This window comes from Leptinotarsa decemlineata, unplaced genomic scaffold (genome assembly GCF_025532065.1).
Source record: "Leptinotarsa decemlineata unplaced genomic scaffold, Ldec_3_MD MMD2_P_RNA_scaffold_2, whole genome shotgun sequence".
Lineage (NCBI taxonomy): Eukaryota > Metazoa > Arthropoda > Insecta > Coleoptera > Chrysomelidae > Leptinotarsa > Leptinotarsa decemlineata.
The window spans coordinates 23,953,301-23,970,976 of NW_027412529.1; the positions used below are offsets into that span (position 1 = coordinate 23,953,301).

Here is a 17,676-nt window from a genome sequence, read left to right on the forward strand (position 1 = left end):
TTTGATTATTCTGAAAATGTATTAAAATATAATTTTTACATATAAATATATCTATCTACATTAATTATTCCTATAAACATAACATCAAAAAGATGTTTCAAATATAATAGGTTTTCCGTTCAGATCAAACTGTTTTGGTTTCAGTACCAACTCTTTCTCTTCAATATTACTGTCAAGTTGTTCACTTTCTATATCGATCTCATCAGGTTCATTACCGTTCAAACAGTGTAACAAGGATTTACTACACATACTCTCATTACAATCCTTGAAATCGGTAGAATTGAAATCGTCTGTTTGACTGAAAAAACTTGAATCTTCAGGTGAAGATAATGTTACCATTTCCCTGTTTTTCAAATATTCTTTGAAAGTATTCGATAATGTTTTAGGAGAGTCACTCCTGTTGAGTCTTACTATTTCATGTTCTCTTGGTTCTTTTTCCATATCACCTTCACTTTTTGATTTTTTAATGTTTTTCGTATCGGGCGTTTCACTTTCACATGAATTTTCTTCTGTGAGATTACCCATAATATAACTGGTTTGATCGTTTTTGTGCAATGTATTTATGTTAGTACCAGAGAATAACAAGACTGGTTTTCGACTTCTGGGTGTCATCATAGTCTCCTATAAAAACAATTGCTCAATTTAATGATACAATAAAATAAATAAAATACATTAATTATTGAAGCTGATTACAATTAAATAATATCGATGGGCTTATTTGAATAATATAGATATAAGTGATTCTCACACTTTATTTAACTCCATATTGAGGATTAAGAGAACAAAATATAACATTTAATAGTTTGACATCAAGATTCATACATCAAAATTTTTACTTTATCATTTACTTTAAGGAAGTTCTACCAATGTAAGTCAATTCACTACTCTTCCACTTTTTCTTTTACTTTAACAATATTCTGAGAGAAATGCTGCTGAATCAAAACACCGTAAATTCATGTCTATAATAATAAATAATAATAAACAGATTTATTTCAGAGTAGATTACAAACTTTTATTGGAAAAGGTCGGTAACATAGAATGAAATGGCGTCAAACAAGAAGGTACAGATTTTTTGTTATAAATATTTTTAAATGAATGTTCCAGTGAGATATGCGTTCAAATCATAGGGCTCTAAGTCTATGCGAAGTTTTTTTAGTTCTCTTTTGAAAACTCCAATTTTCTTAGATAGTTTTAATCTGTTAGGAAGATGGTTGAAAAGCTTGATAGACATATAGTGGGCGCTTTTTTCAGTTACTGTTAGTCTATGAAGGGGATATATATATATATATATATATATATATATATATATATATATATTCATTTGTTCTAGTGGGATACTTATGAGCAGGTATATTTTCAGTGAATTTTTATAAATGAACATTAGGCATTCATAGATATAAATCGCGTAGATTGTCATTATATTGGTGAATTTGAATACTGTTCTGCAAGTTTGGTTATAATTTAAGTTGTTGATTCCTCTTATTATTCTTTTTTGAACTATGAAGATTTTTTCGATATTTCTATTGATACCCCAAAAAATAATTCCGTATCGGGCAACCGATTCGAAGTTAGCCGTGTATATTTTTTTATAGCCTCGTTGTGCAGATATTTTGATGTAACTCTAATTCCGTACGATATTCCACTTAGTTTGTTTTGCGAGGTTATCAATATGAGAAGTCCAATTCATGTTCTCGTCTATGTGGATTCCTAAAAATTTGGTGTTGTGGGACAGTTCAAAAGAAGAGTTTTGAAGGTCCACCCTAACTGGATAATCAATGTTGTCTTGGTTTGTTCTAAACAAAATCATATGTGTCTTCGATTCATTTAGTACAAGTTGATTTTTATTGAACCAGTCCTTAGTTTTGTTGAATAGATCTGTACTATTCAACATCATCTCTGGGAAGGTTTCACCACCTGATAACAGACTCGTGTCATCTGCGAAGATAGTTTTAAACTGACGTTGGTTTAGGTTTATATTACATAAGTCTTTCAAATAAATGACGAACAGAAGAGGGCCGGCAATGCTTCCCTGCGGAATTCCCACGTCTGTGGGAAGGGTTTCGGATTTATAGAATCTTACATTTCGTTTTATTTCTACAGATTGAAGGCGATCTGATAGGTAGGATTCAACCCACTTTAGCGCTGAACCTCTTATTCCATATCTTTCTAATTTCATTAACATTAGTTGATGATTCAAGCAGTCGTATGCTTTGGATAAATCCAAAAACATCCAGAGAGCTATCAATTTTTCTTCCATCATGTTCGTTATATTTTGTGTGAATTGATATATGGCCGTTTGTGTTGATCTACCCTGTAATCCATGTTGAAGCCTACTAAATAAGTTACATTGATTCATAAACTCTATAATTCTCACTGACATTGCTAGTTCGAATAATTTTGAAAAACTGGGAGGGATGCATATTGGTCGGTAATTTTCTAGATTGGTCTAGATTTTCTAGATCATCTTTTTTAAAGATTGGCTTCACAATGAAGGTTTTTAATCCTGTTGGGAATATGCCATACTTCAGTGAATTATTGATGATATATGCTATGATTTCGTTAATGGCAATTAGACTTTTTTTCATAATACTAGCAGGAATTTCATCTTCTCCACTGGAATGTTTATTTTTTAGTTTTCTAGATAGTTCTATTATTTCTTCTGGGGTTATGGGTCTCACGAACGTCGACTGCATATTTACAGGGATATCACAGTGAAATGGAATATTTGAGGAATTTGCTAGTAATTGAGGTACCATGTCTACCAAATATTTATTGTAATTATTAACTATTGCGTTTGGGTCACCTTTTATGCAACACTCTTCATTTCGAACTCTTCCCGTTATTTCAGAGCAAATGCTCCACATGCATTTTGATTTATTATTAGAATGGGTAAGTCTCTTTGAGTATGTGTCCTTCTTCGCGTTAATTAATAAATTGTTATATTCGTTTCTCACCTTATTGTATAACGCGTGTAACTGACGAAATTTATCAATTTCCAATCCTTATTATTAAAGTAAAAGTTTGGTGTATGAATCAGCCATAATAAGAAATATTAAAAAAGTAAGCACTGTACTAAGGATTAAACCAAGCTGCTAGACGAGAAATGAGGTTTTATAAATATTAGTGGTAAAAAACATAGAAAGTATCAATTATCCTTTTTTCATTATGATTTCCTACCACCTAGTAAAGGCTACATCCATCAATTTATTAAAAATTATTACCATTGTAACATAGTGTTATATTGTAACCATTGTTGGGTGTGACAGTGAAAATTGGAAATAATAAATACTATGAGTAAAAATTTAATTATAAACTCAAATTTGCTCTTTCATGTTGAATTAAATGAAAACAACAAAAATGTATCAAAAGGATGTGTCTGTTTAATTGGGATACTTGCCATTTGTGCCAAAGTAGGAAAACAAAAACACTACTTTTCAATGATGTTTTACATAAATAACCATAAAAACATATTCAATATTTTATGCTAACTGCATTTTTTTAACCAAAAGTGACGGGTTCCAACCAAAAATTATTTATATCGACAAGTGGTAAATTTGAATGGCTGATACATGATGAAAATGCTTATTGAAACTTTCCAATACAATTTACTGTGATTTTCACCATGGATTTAATTTACAAAAAATTCCGAGATATATTGAGCCTCTTGTAGAATTATGTTACCGACTTCATGTAATATACAAGAATCCGAAAATATAACAAATATAATTCCAAATACAAAAACAATGAAACCACAAGTAGTACATGGACATGAAAAAAATTTGAACCTCAATATTCATAAAGCGGAAGTTTCATTTAACACACTGATGAAAATTGAAGTAATTTTGCAGAACATCCTATTTAAAATGATAATAAAGTTAAGTGATAATGTTGAGATGTTACTTGTTATTATATGAATGTGTATTATTATGAACTATAATTTAAATCAGCACTTGCACCTGATTGAAAGTCTTTTTGTGTGTCAATAATAGCTACACCACTTATCCGCAATCATAGAAAAAAAAGGATTGTCACTTTGTTATTTTGCTCTAACACAACTGTCAGGATATCAATTAGATTATTTTTCAAAAGTATATGAAAAAAAAACACTAACAATGTTCACTTGTATTGTAGGAATTTGGTTCGTCACGTTTAGATATAGCAAGAGAAGAAAAAAGTAAAAGAATTTTAAACTTTCTTAGAAGCACTGAAAATGGTCTCTGCTTTGTATTTTTTTCTGAACATACAATTTCCCAAAGGATTTATAATAACATTTGAGGTGGAGATTCAATCAGATTCATGCTCAAAATATGAAAAGCTAAATCCAGTGAAGAAAAAAGTGTTCAATTCTATCACCAGATTTTTTAAATTTCCGAAATGAAAATCTTAGAAAATGGCAAGTGTTCGGAAATTAATATAAGAAAATGTTCTTGTTTTCTATGAAATAAAACATATGTTGATGCCACTGTTTTCTATGTCTAAAGTGTATATTTTCAATTTTTATACAGAATACATTTTATTTTTAGATTTATTGGAAATAATAATATGCCTGGACAGTTCAACTTTCATTTGATAAGTTCTGGTTGTCAATTGTCTTGATATATAAATCAAAAATAAATTTATATGAAGACATTCAATATTCCTAATTTTTGTATGATGATGAAAATTGAAAACGTGAAAATCCATTGTGTAATGAGAGTGGAATCTGTGAAAATTCATTGGAAAATGACAATCAAATAGGTAAATATTACATAAGTGAATTTAACAATGTTTTTCCACCATGATTTATGAAAAGCTGTCTTCATTACAATCACTATTGTTATTTCACACCACATTGTGGCTAATGTAATATTCTGAAAATTTACACATTTTTCACACTGAAACAATGTCTCATTCTTCACTGTCCCAATATAAATTAGGTGGTACTTATTGAACATTGTTGAGTGACAAATCTCACTACCAGTCCCTTTCCCTTTACTTATTTTTTCTTTTTTTTTTAATACTCCTATTCTTCAACTTTTGATTGGAAGTCCAAGGGCAGAAAGCCGTTTGGTGATCAATGTCCAATCTTGGCTTTGCGAATGACTGCTGTTGGGAACCCTCATTGGTACTGTATGAATGAGGTCAAAGTTTTCTGTTAATTACAGGCGTTCAGGTGTTAGTGTGACATCTAATTTGATTGAATTTGAGATTATTCGATTTTGTTCTGCCGGTTGCCTTAGAGATTATTTTGCATTCAACTTCAGATTTAAACAATGATTGTTAAGATAAGTTACATTTACCAATTGTGGGAGGCACAAGGATGTTCTAGAGAAAGACTAATGACGATGAATTAGGTGCTTATGATAATAATAGACGAGATAAATATATCAAACCTTGTATCGATCAGTATACTGTTACGCATATGTATTCTTTGATAAGTTGCACACTTATTGCCACTTATTGTTTTCACAAAAGCTGAATCGCAGCTTTTGTGAAAACCCATGAAACGTTGATTTTTGATTTCTACAGTGTATATTTTTGAATAATTCACCCCTAATTTCATCCCTTAGTGGAGGGAAGCAACCCTATCGAAAAATTTAAATAGCATGGAGTAGTGAGTGATAGCTCATTTGAAAGGGGGTTTTATTCTCTATTCAACCGTGCAAAGAATTACACCATAAACAGAAAAACAACTAAACTAACACTAATTTTTTCTGTTATTACAGTAAATGTTTCCCGTTGATCTCATGGCAAAAATAGAGTTTATTTTCAGTTTCAGTCCGGACGCTTTGCAAAGTATTGCGAGTAATTGTTGCACACACTTCCGTAATCTGCGCACGCAACTCCTGAATAGAGTGACACTCAAGCTTCGTAGACTTTAGATTTTAGGTAACCCCATAAGGGTTACCATAGATCCTCGGCGCCCGATCCATCGTCCTGCATAAACAGTATTCAAATAGGTCCTCACAGCAACTGCAAAATTAGGAGGAGCTCCATCTTGTTGCAGAATCATGTCCATGTCAAATTCGTCCAAATTATTTTCGACAGTTGCCACTATCAGTTGATCTATCACTGTATTTCCAAACAGAGGGCACCAGTCAGACTTTCCTCAATGAATAACGGACCTATAATGTGGTCACCCAGTATTCCTGCCCACACATTAACTTTTTGGGTAAACTGGGATGAGTTTCGCGAAAAAGTTGAGGATTTTCATCAGACCAGTACCTCACATTTTGTCTATGCACGTCACCGTTTAAAAAAAGTAGCCTCATCACTGAAACACATGTGTTTCAAATAGCTGGGATTTTGCAAAATATTGACAGAGACAATTTCACAATATTCTAGACGGCGGTCTGGATCATCGTCCGTCAGTTCATGCACCATTTTCATTTCGTAGGGATGAAATTTATTTTTTAGAACTTTCAATAGTGTCATCTGTGAAACCTCACAAACCTCATTGTTTGAAATAATGTCTATCAATAGCGCGATCTGGAAAACTTTCATTGAACATTAGTAGAGCATCATGATAATTGCGACGAGCTTCACCTAAAATAACAATCGCTTTGCATTTCTCATTTAACGCAAGTGGTGCGTTTGAAGATGAATAGCAAGCACAAATAACAGCTAGAATATACTGACTCGCACTCTCTTTGATATCATTCATCCTCAAACATCCAAAAACACCTACAACATGCAGTTAATATCTACGAAAATGACAAATACGGCTCACTTTTCGTCTGAACCAAAACCGATATCATACAGGGCCGAATTTTTAATTCTAAGGGTGATTGCGCTATGTTAATTGTCGTTATTCTTAAACAATCATAACTTTTGAATTAATGTAGCAAATTTCAATTCCTTTGCACGGTTGAATAGAGCATAAAACCCCCTATCAAATGAGCTATAACTCACCACCCCATGCTATTTAAAATTTTCGAAAGGGTTGCTCCCCTCCAGTAAGGTATGAAATTAGGGTGAATTAGCAAATAATGGATTCAAATTACTATTTGTCTTAGGAATCACACGTTATAAGGTAAGACCTCGTTAGTCTAGTCGTTTAGGACATAAAAATCCCGTGCACATTAGAAAGCTATTTGCTCTGAAGATAGCTACAGGCATTGTTGTAAATGGTTGGTTCAAATGTTTCCAGTGCACCAGTTGTTTGAAAGGAAAGTTGACAAATAGATCTTTAAAAAAAAATACGAAAAACGGTCAGTGTCTTTATTTGGTACACATCCTATGAGAACCGATACACCTGGCAGGAAGCGTTATTTTGTGACTTTTATTGACAATTTTTCGGGGTATACGGTTATTTACGTTTTGAGCTTTAAAGACGAAGTTATTGAGAATCAGTTATAGATTAAATCGGCAAAATGTTGATTAATTATTTCGAAACATTAGAGATTTGGGAAACGATATATTTTCTTGGCATTAAAATTTAACGAACTAACGATGAAAGTTACCTCCTCGAAATAAAAAATCACTAAAACTAATTAATACAGTTTATTGTAATATTTTTACTATTAACGATTTTACAAAAACCGCGACACGTGTTTCGCCATACAATAGCTTCCTCAAGCAAAAACTCGAGTTTACTTGGGATGGAAATCGAAAAGTCTGCTATTTCTTTGTATCTGCCTTTTCCTTTCTCGACTTTGAATTTCCTCAGGAATAGTCTTCAGTTGACATTGCCTTATCCAGTTTCTCGGCTTCTTCAACTTCCCCCACATTCAGCTTATTCAGAATATCTTTAGAATGTGTACTTTTTCTATATTTTTTCAAGAATTTTAGCCACCATGCTGTACACCTCACCAATCTAAGCCTTTTTTAATAAATGGTCATACATACATAATTACTATCGTGATATCGAAATGCTGTCTGTCTCTTATCTATCTTATCTACTTCCTCCAATCACCCGAAGAAAAGAAACTGCTGCCAATGCTTTCTCACCGCTGTCTCAGAAAGTGTGGAGTTCGATTTTTGAGGCTTTTTAATTGAGTAAACTATAAATCGTAGAATTGTGATATCTGTAAGTATAAGGTACTTCATTCAACCACTTTTCCATACTGTTAAATGATTTTTATGCATTTCATTTCCATTTCCAATTCACCAAGCCACTTGCATTAAAATTTTCGACTTGATTCTGATATTTCAATCAGGTCAAATGAATCATAAATACTCATTATCGTACGGAGATTATTTGAGTTTATTTCAGAACTTTCGTCTTCAAATTCACCTTAAAGTAGAATTACAATGAACCAAGAACTCTGTGGATCGAGTAATTAATTCCAGATGGAGACTCTATTGTTCCTACTAGGGCTCTCGAGTTAGTCATCCAGATTTCATCACCTTACAAATCACTTGGACAGCTTCTTCTTCAGAATTCGTAGAATCCAGGAAGTTATTCATATAAAACTTTTTCGTTATAGCTTCTCTTACACGTGGATCTGTTAAAAACGACGAAAGTTATAGCAGAAATTACACTATGTGTATAAAAACCTGAAACTGATTATAATTTTCTACAAGAAGACCTAAAACAAATAGCTCATTGGTGTCAGGCGAAAGGCATAAACCTTAATAAAGACAAATGTATTGCTATCTTCTTTTCCCGTTCTATTTCTCCCATTATTTTTGATTTTTATATAAACGATTTGTCCTTGAATCAAGTTCGGGTTGAGAAAGATTTCGGCATTCTTTTGGATACAAAACTGTCTTTCCAGAACCATATATTCAGAGTGGTACAATCATGTTACAGACTCCTTGGTTACATTCTTAGAATTGACAAAGACTTCTCACCTACTACTCTGAACATCCTATACTATTGTTCAATTCATTCTGAATTTGATTATGCTTCTATCATCTGGTATACATCGTATTGCATATATAAACAATCTCTTAAATCAGTTCAGAAAAAGTTCTTAAGTACCATTGCCTTCAAATTGGGTCTTAAATAGGGAATTATACTTTTTTGATATCGGAGCTAATATTCAAATTCCTTCAATAGAAAATTGACTTGTTCAAAATGACTCATCATTATGGTGATATCGACTGTCCAAAGCATTTGAGTAATCTTAGTTTTGAGATTAAGCAAAGTGATACTAGGGATGACAAAAGTATTTTTTCTGAAAATGTTCACCATATAAATTAAACAGTCCACTGCCAAGACTTTCAGACTGGCAAACGATTCTAATTTTAACTTCTTTGGTGTCTCTCTATAAATACATTTAAAAAAGCACTGTCAACTGATATACATATGCACCATGGGGAATTTATTGAATATTTCTAACGGTAGGTATTTTAATATAGCTAGTATTTAGTATATATTTTTTTATTCGAAAATTGTACTTTATATAATCTATTGTACTATTTTTATTGTTGTAAAGGGGTGAACCCGTTCAAATAAATAAATAAATGAGGCATCATACCAAAAAAGCCAAGTCAGCAGTTTTTTCTCTCTAGTATGAATATTTGTATTGGACAATATTGAATTTTTGGCTAACAATTACACAATTGGATGATACTTGATGAAAATCCATTATAACATAAAACATATTCAAATAAAATTTCATTGTGAGATTTTTCACTCAACTGTTTACAAAACAGGGACATGTTTCAGTATATGATAGCTTCTTCAGGCAGGTTCGATAGTAACTGGAGTTACTAACTCAATAAACTGTTATTTAAATACCAATAAATAATTTATATTGTTAAGAATTAATCCATCGCAAGCACATATAAATGCAACATTCAAACAATGTAAAACACATAGAGAGCAACATGCAGTAGAAGCATAAAAAAAAGGAATATCAAACCTGCATAGCTCTTGTCATTCGCTGAGTAGAGCGTGTAATGGGAGACATTGATTTTCGGTCTGGCGCCTCTGGTGTGAAAACAATATCTGGGCATGCTCGCAATGGTAAACATGCTGGTGTGCTAGTTAGATATATGTCCTGAACTATATTATCTCCACTAATACTTAAATCAGGCTCCGATTGTCTCCTTTTATTATCTTTATCTATATCATTATCACTTGTATGATTGGATGTACACGATTTCTTCGATCTCTTAGAGGGATTTGCATCGTCACTTTGATCATTGCTAGAATCACAGTTGTGGTGACAGAAGAGTCGAGCCCGAGAGGCAAGTGACTGAGAGTTGGATGGGCTCTGAAAGGTGAATGACAGCATGCAAATGTACAAAGAAAGCCATGATAATCACAAAAGCGATAAAGTAGTTGCAGAGTAAAGTAACCCAAAGATGAATAAGAAAATTTTTTATACATTTTTTTTCAATTCAAATATTAATCAGGCAGAATTTTTTTTTATTATTGATATGAGTCAGTAATAAAAGATAATTGATTTTTTGAATTCTTAAAATGCATGGGTAATAAAATCAGAATTACAATATGCAAATGATGTACAAAAACGAATGCAAAAATATATATAAGAACGTGATGCAATAAGTATGAACTTAGTACGACGAAATTTGATTTTGTTTTTGAAACAAAAAATAACAACCAACATTATTAGTTGGTATTTTCTTACATGAAGACTTAAACACTCTAAAAAAATGATTTTCATGGATTTTATGTCAAACTACTATGGAACTTGATTAATTTTCTGTAATTACAGAAAACTGTAATTTTCTGTACAGTACCTATCTGAGATGTGCTTTACTATTTGCAACCTTAGGACTTTTTTCCAATACACAACGAGAACGTAAAAAGTCCCTACCTCTCAACTATTAACAGAGTTCAAGTGAAAAGGTCTCATTTTAGAGCTTTTTACAATGAGAAAAATAAGTGTGGCATCACTCGTCGCCAACAAGGCGCTATAATTTTTTTTCAAATGCAAAGGGTTGTATTGTGCTACGTCATTTGATAAATCTTTCAATTCTATATCCAAAACTCGTGTTTATATTTACTTTTTGAAATCCGACAAACCATTCCTGAGTTAGGTATCAGCGGTTCAATGTTCTTTGAAACAAACAATAAATATCTTGATTTCAATAAAAATGATTTCATTCAAAACTTTCTCCAGTTCATCCCTTCATATATTTCTGTTAGTATTGAGATGGACCAAGTATTTTTATAAATTTAATGGCTTTTATTAAGTTTAATAACAAGAATCGCCTTCATTGCTGATCTGATGAAAAATATTATTAATTCAGTAACCAACAGAATGTTTATATTGACATAAATATATAACATCTCCTTTTCTGGAACAAGTTTCATAAAATTATCTGAAAAACAGAAAGTATGTAAAAAACACAAAAAAGGCTAACAATATTAAAAAATACTGAGTTCAAACACTTCTTTTTTCTCAGATGCTATAAATTTTCTGCTATCATCCCCGAATGGGTCCTCGTTTTCATCTTCTGTATTGTTAATAGACACTTGAATATTACTTTCATTCCAACACCAAACCGTTATTTTAACACCTCAACACGTGTTTCAATCACCAAGTGATCATCTTCAAGGGGAAGATCAAATGTTTGATAAAACTCCATTAATATTCATTACTACACTGAAGGTTCCAAACAGTGCATCACAAATAGACATTTCATAGTTAGAACATGAAGTTCTTTGAGATAGATCGATAGTTGTGGTTTTTGAATTTTGGATATCTGAGGATAAGATGCAATTTTATCAAAAAAAAAGTGATATCTGTCACATAAGAGCTGTATTTTTTCTTTATGATTGCAGGCATCAACACTGAAAATGGATTTTTCTTAATTAAATATGCTTCCAAGTTTCGGTATGGTGGTTTTTCATATTTTCTGTTACCTTTTCGCATACCCTTTTTATATTCTTTTGATGAAATAAGTTTGGGTTTCAATTATATGTGCGGTATTAGTAACTAACATCACATATTTCTCGAAATATTATGTTGTGTATTTAAGTTCTGTACTGCGATAAATCAACATAGGGATCACCACTATTTTCGGAACATTTCTTCAATATATTTTAAAATTTTTCCCATTCTTTCATAAAACTTTTTATCTGGAGTCACAACCGCTCCTACAGCTGTTTTTGAAGCATCAACTGACTAAACTATTGATTTATTTGCATCGTTTCGAAACAGATGTCATACTACTGACCTTCCTAAGGTGGTTGAATAAATGTTCATGATTCTCATTCCAATACAAACTTGATTTTTTTTTTATTGATGAGCAAAACATTCGATTCATTTGAAAGGTTTTTCATAAACAACCCTAAATAATAACCCTGCGAGTGCCGAGAATCATACATTGATGAAACTAAGATGCCATTGAAAGTTCGCACTGCTGAGTACAAGAAACACACACAGCGAGGAGAAACCAGCAAATCCGGAATAGCAGAGCATGTTTGGACTCATCAACATAACATCAAGTGGGCTCAAGCTGAAATCATCCACAAGGAGGAACACTGGTTTAGGAGTAAATTCAAAGAAGCCGCGTATATGGTGTACAACAACGCATTTAGCCAAGCTAGCGTAGAGATACGTAACATATGGAAACCTCTAATCAAGCGGAAAACGACCATCTTCCGCCAAACAGTCATCTCCCGCTGAAACCAATGATGCGGAGAGAGGGAAGAGGGGATAGGTGAAAGCACTCGAAAGACCTATAAATAGTCAGATCTCGCAGGAATAAGTCCAGTTATCACCCGAAGATGATTGTGGATACTAACAATCGAAGTGTCGTGACGTAACTTGGTTTGGAATCTTTTTATTTTTAATTTTCATTTCTTGTTAATAATATTTTTTAATTTTCAGCTTGTATTAATATTTCAATTTTTTATTTTTTTGGTTGTTTCTTGTATGTTATTTCTTTGTACTTTGTAATTTCAGTTATTTGTTCAATAAAAATTGTTATTTTTCGGTTAATCTTTTTAATTTTTTACAGATTCTTTCAGGAATTTCAAATCAATTTATATTATATTAGACAATGGAAGTCCGAACTGATGAAATACAAATACAAGAATATTGTTGGGAAAGAAAGTTTTTGGCTTTCTACTACTCCATCTTGATACAAAGAATATTGTCCGCAAAGACCAACACACCTAGTGTAACTCAAAATGTTTCTATCATTATTTGGTATGCGTCTACATGAGAAAAGAATTTGGCTTCATTTAATTTGTAACCTATTCAAACAATACTAATCATTGGATAATGAGAAAGCAAAATAACATTACTCAAGTTTACTGGATCAAGACATATTCTAAGCTGAAAATTGGGTTCAAAACAATCACAATGAAGTCCATTTTGTCAATTTTGTGACTTTCTCAATAACCTTCAAGTTCTCCATTCTAAACTCATTTTTTAATTTATCTTACAACTGAAACTGTACCTTTTTTACATCAATTTTTGGTTCACCATGTGACAGATATGAGAAAGACAGCCAAGACCCTGAAAAATATCATTGAATTTACTTCATAAATTTTCGACATTCAAACGAACCATAATCCACTGGCAAATTTTTTTCATCGCAATTTCCCCTTAATTATACTTTTATTAATTATCAAATTTTCTCAAATTGAAGGTTCCACATGAAGACCTTAATAATTTTCAAAATTGAAGCCTGGAATTCTTTTCCCTTTTTGAAGCTATTCTTAGAAGGCATTGATCTACTTATGTCATCGATGACATATCTGATTTTATTCCATAACGAATGTTTGGAATACCAACTAAGTAGAGAAAAGTATCTTCTGTATAATTCAGTTTTCATATAAAAGTATTTGTTTCAAAGGAATTTGTTTCTTTCGTGTAATTCAATGTTTATATGAAAGTAGCTGTTTCAGTAGGACTTTCTTCCAGTTTGTGTCTGAAAGTTACTTCTTTGCATGATCTACACATCCATATATAGAGTTACTTATTTTCAAATTGATTACTTCCTTCCTTTCTTTGGAAGATTCCCACATCTTTTTTTGTATCAAGATGTAGTAGTAGAAAGCCAAAAACTTTCTTTCCCAAAAATTAATCACTTCTAAAAATATAACCCCTTCAATTCAAGTCTTAATTTGTTTTAATTGAAATTATGATATTTATGGTTTGTTTTCAAATTTTTAAAAATAATTGTAAATACTGTTAATTATCCAGAAACAATTGGTCTGATTTCCGAAAATAAACCAGTGTTGGCTAGAGAATTTAAAGATCTATCAATTGAGGTAGCACAAGACTCCCCTTTAGTCTGAAAAAAGTTGTCCACTCAGCAGAAAATAACGTCATATTAATGTTTCCATCAACAAGTGCTAGAAATGACCACTGTTTACGTAAAAATTGTCCCACATTTGTATCTAATTTATCTAAAAGATGAACTTTTTACGTCTGCACTGAATATTAAAAAAAGCAAATTCACTTGATGCTTTTTATTTCAGTCTTATTTCTTGTTTCATTATCACAGATTCTGAATTTATTACTCCTATTAGGTGATAATCTTGATGTTTTGTGACTTTTGTTGAAGTTGATTCTCTTATATAGCTACTTGCCTATAAGAACCACCCAAATAGATGCGTTTAATCTTCAGAAATATTTTAGGAGTCAATTATGGTCACATTCTGATACACACAATTCTTTGTGCTTGAGTCATATATAATGTTACATAGTTCCATTAAATATGTATTACCTTTTGTACATTTCAAACATTGCCTCTATTAATCTCTCTGCAACTTTTACCTAACGTAGACAATGACTTTAATATCATATCCTAAACCCTATCTCTTCAAAAGGTTATTTATTTTTTACCAGACCATATGCTCTGTTCAACATTTGTATTAATTCATACATTTCAATCAAGTTTCACTGTTTTGTAACAATATACTAATTTATATCAATCAGTCAATAGGCCTATGACTAAGCTCTTTTCAATTTGAAATGGATTATATATGAGCATAGTTTCTGCTCGCACTACCAGTTGAAAACTTTCCCAATAATTATCTTAGTTCAATTTTGTGATCTGCAGTTCCATCTTTCCTATTAAGCACATTGTTCCCCATTGAACCCAGGCCCGATCCAATATGGCGCCATGCCATAAATGAAGACATATTATAAAAATAGGAAACATCATTAACAATACACTCGATATGTCTTATGTTGACAAACTGACTTTGATAATTCAATACGTAAATAACTGTGTTCCCATTGAGATATTTTTCGAATCTACACCTATTAAAAAGCATAGATGAGAGTACCTAGCTGAAACCATGTTGAACTATTTAGAGAATTGTGGTATCCCATTCAAGATTGCAGATGACAAAGTTACAACAAGATACTGGTCTGCAAGCAAGATTAAAGGAGAAATGTAGGTTTGTCACATTTGTTCCCTACACTGAAATGGTTCTGAAAGCATACAGTTAATTATGACTCTACCTAATGAAAATTTAAGATCATAAAAAATTAATTAAAAATCTTACACAAATCAGACGGACTGTGCGAGTTGATAGAGTAAAGTATATCATGAACAAATTCGATGTCTATCTCCCAGAACACAGAACAGCCCTAAGGAAATCGGGATGAAGCCCCTTGTCTGTCTAAAAAAGTGAGAAGCCTAGAATTTGCTATACTAAACGAAATTTGGAACTACATAATGCAGACAGCAAAAAGAAATGATAACAATGTATGTTGCAACTGATTTGTTCACTTCACTTGATGGTTTTAATGATACCTTCAGGGATAAATTTGATGACTACAAAGACCTATCGCAAGCAAACAAGGGGCAGAACCTCACGACTCACATTTTTCATAAGGCTTCATGCCGTCACTCCAACTTAATGAAAGTAGAAACCTTTTTTCCCATAACTGTACCTTGGAGCCTACACCTTGAGTATCTATATTAGTCATCAGTTTGTTCCAATAGACGAAACTGGAACCTTTGTCGTAGGATGAATCCAAAACAAGCGATTTTCCCAACCAAGTTGGCATCTTTAGATGGAGTTGACTAATTCCTAACTCTAAAATTGCTATCTATTTATGTCTTACAGGACACACCTTTACTTTTTGACACATATCAATCATTTCGAATAGAAATTTGCGAAAAAACACCTTGTGAAAGTTCCAGTCAATTTTAAAAGAATTATTCATAAAAAGATCAATAATGTGCTGTTTGGAATGTCACTGTTCATAGTTCTCATGCCACACTTTGCTATTTCTAGACTTTGAAAGCATCTAAAAATCATTGTTATACATTTTCCATTCATTCCATGGAAGTTCTCCAAGGCTGGTGTTTAAAATCAGATCTGTTTAAAAAACCAGTTGTCGCACCCCTACAAATGAAAACCCTTAGAAGTCGAAACCTGTGCGAGCTGAGGACTAACGAGGTCTTACCTTTTAACGTGTGATTCCTAACACGGGTTGGACGACAGCAAGTGAAAATCGCTCGTTCAGCCTGGGACTTGAACCACCGACCAACACGGCGGTCGATTTGAATGAGTGAACAAAGCACCCACATCAAACCGACCGGCTACCAGTCGGTAGCCGACCTTTTCATTTTCCAACATCTTTTCTTTAGGGTTATCTAACATTTATTAAAGTGAGTAAAAGTTTTGAAGGCTACTTTCACGTTCAACTTTTTGAAAATACGATCTAGTCCGTGAGTGTATTTTGGTTCATACGAAAGGAAAATCAACTTTGAATTGATGTCTTTTCGAAAAGTGGAATATTTATGAAAATTATTACTAAATTTACGTTTCCTGATTAACTCATCCACTATATTTGAAGGATACCTATTGCTTTCCGCTATGCCTCTGATAACATTTTTCTCAATATTACATCTTTTTTTACTCATGGGAAACATAACAAGCCTATGGACAAGAAGGTTAGACCTGCCATTTTGTGTTGTGAACAACGGTGTGAGTTATCAGGAATATATCTAAACGTAATGTTATTCTTCCTGTTGACATCACATTCTAAACCCTGGTTACTTCTAATCACTTAGACATCAAAAAATGGTAACTTAATATTACAAGATCTATTGTTAGGAGTTGAAACAAAGCCCTCTATATCAAAGCCCTTTATATCAAAAAAGCAAATACATCGTCTACACATCGGATCCACATCCGTGGAAAGTAATCTAACTAATTTTTTGCTTTCAATTCAAATTTGTTTAATAACATATCAACCAGCTATAAAGGGGGACAGTGAGTTTGCCATTGCTGTGCCTGAGACAATTGACTTTCAGAAGATCCCTCTAATAGTCAATAAGGTGTGAGGACTGTGTCAAAAAAATATATATATACAGGGCTATTCAAATTCATTTCTGTACATGGGGATCTCGTAAACGATAAGAGATAGAGAGTCGGTTAAATTGTGGCAAAGTTGCGTATTTTAGAGACCTATTCAATGGCGTAAAAAAATCGAATATAGCTCTTTTGGTTCTGAAGATATATAGGAAAAACCAAAAAATCCCAAATTATTTTTTTGCCTATATCTTCTTTATTCGCAGACATATTGAAAATCTGTCCAAATTTTGCTATTGGCACTTGATGTGGGCTATCAAAGTATGTCCATGAATCTTTTATACAGGGTGTCATCTGACTTGGGCCACCCACATCTTTGAATTTTCAAATACGGACCTGTACTTTTGTTGTAGTTTTTGTATCGTCGACATTCACTTCATACTGTGAAATTAAATTCAATTTTATATTTTGGGATGTTTCGGTAATATTTGACACATATTATATGTGTTTTAATAAGCTGAAAAAGTAATGATAGCAATAATAAC

General features: G+C 32.4%; 1 protein-coding gene across 2 annotated transcripts in view; it reads right to left on the reverse strand.

Annotated features, from left to right (window-relative positions):
* Positions 1 to 17,676, reverse strand: part of LOC111503279 (Rho GTPase activating protein at 54D) — a 28,180-nt gene continuing 10,504 nt past the window's right edge. The window contains exons 5-6 of one of the 2 annotated variants that reach the window (XM_023157547.2): positions 9,792 to 10,145; positions 1 to 621 (exon numbers count right to left, since the gene is read on the reverse strand). In XM_023157547.2, coding sequence (XP_023013315.2) covers positions 85 to 621; positions 9,792 to 10,145 — 891 coding nt within the window. In that variant the 3' untranslated portion in view covers positions 1 to 84. The remainder of the gene's footprint in view (positions 622 to 9,791; positions 10,146 to 17,676) is intronic. The other variant, XM_074186091.1, reaches the window with a different exon arrangement.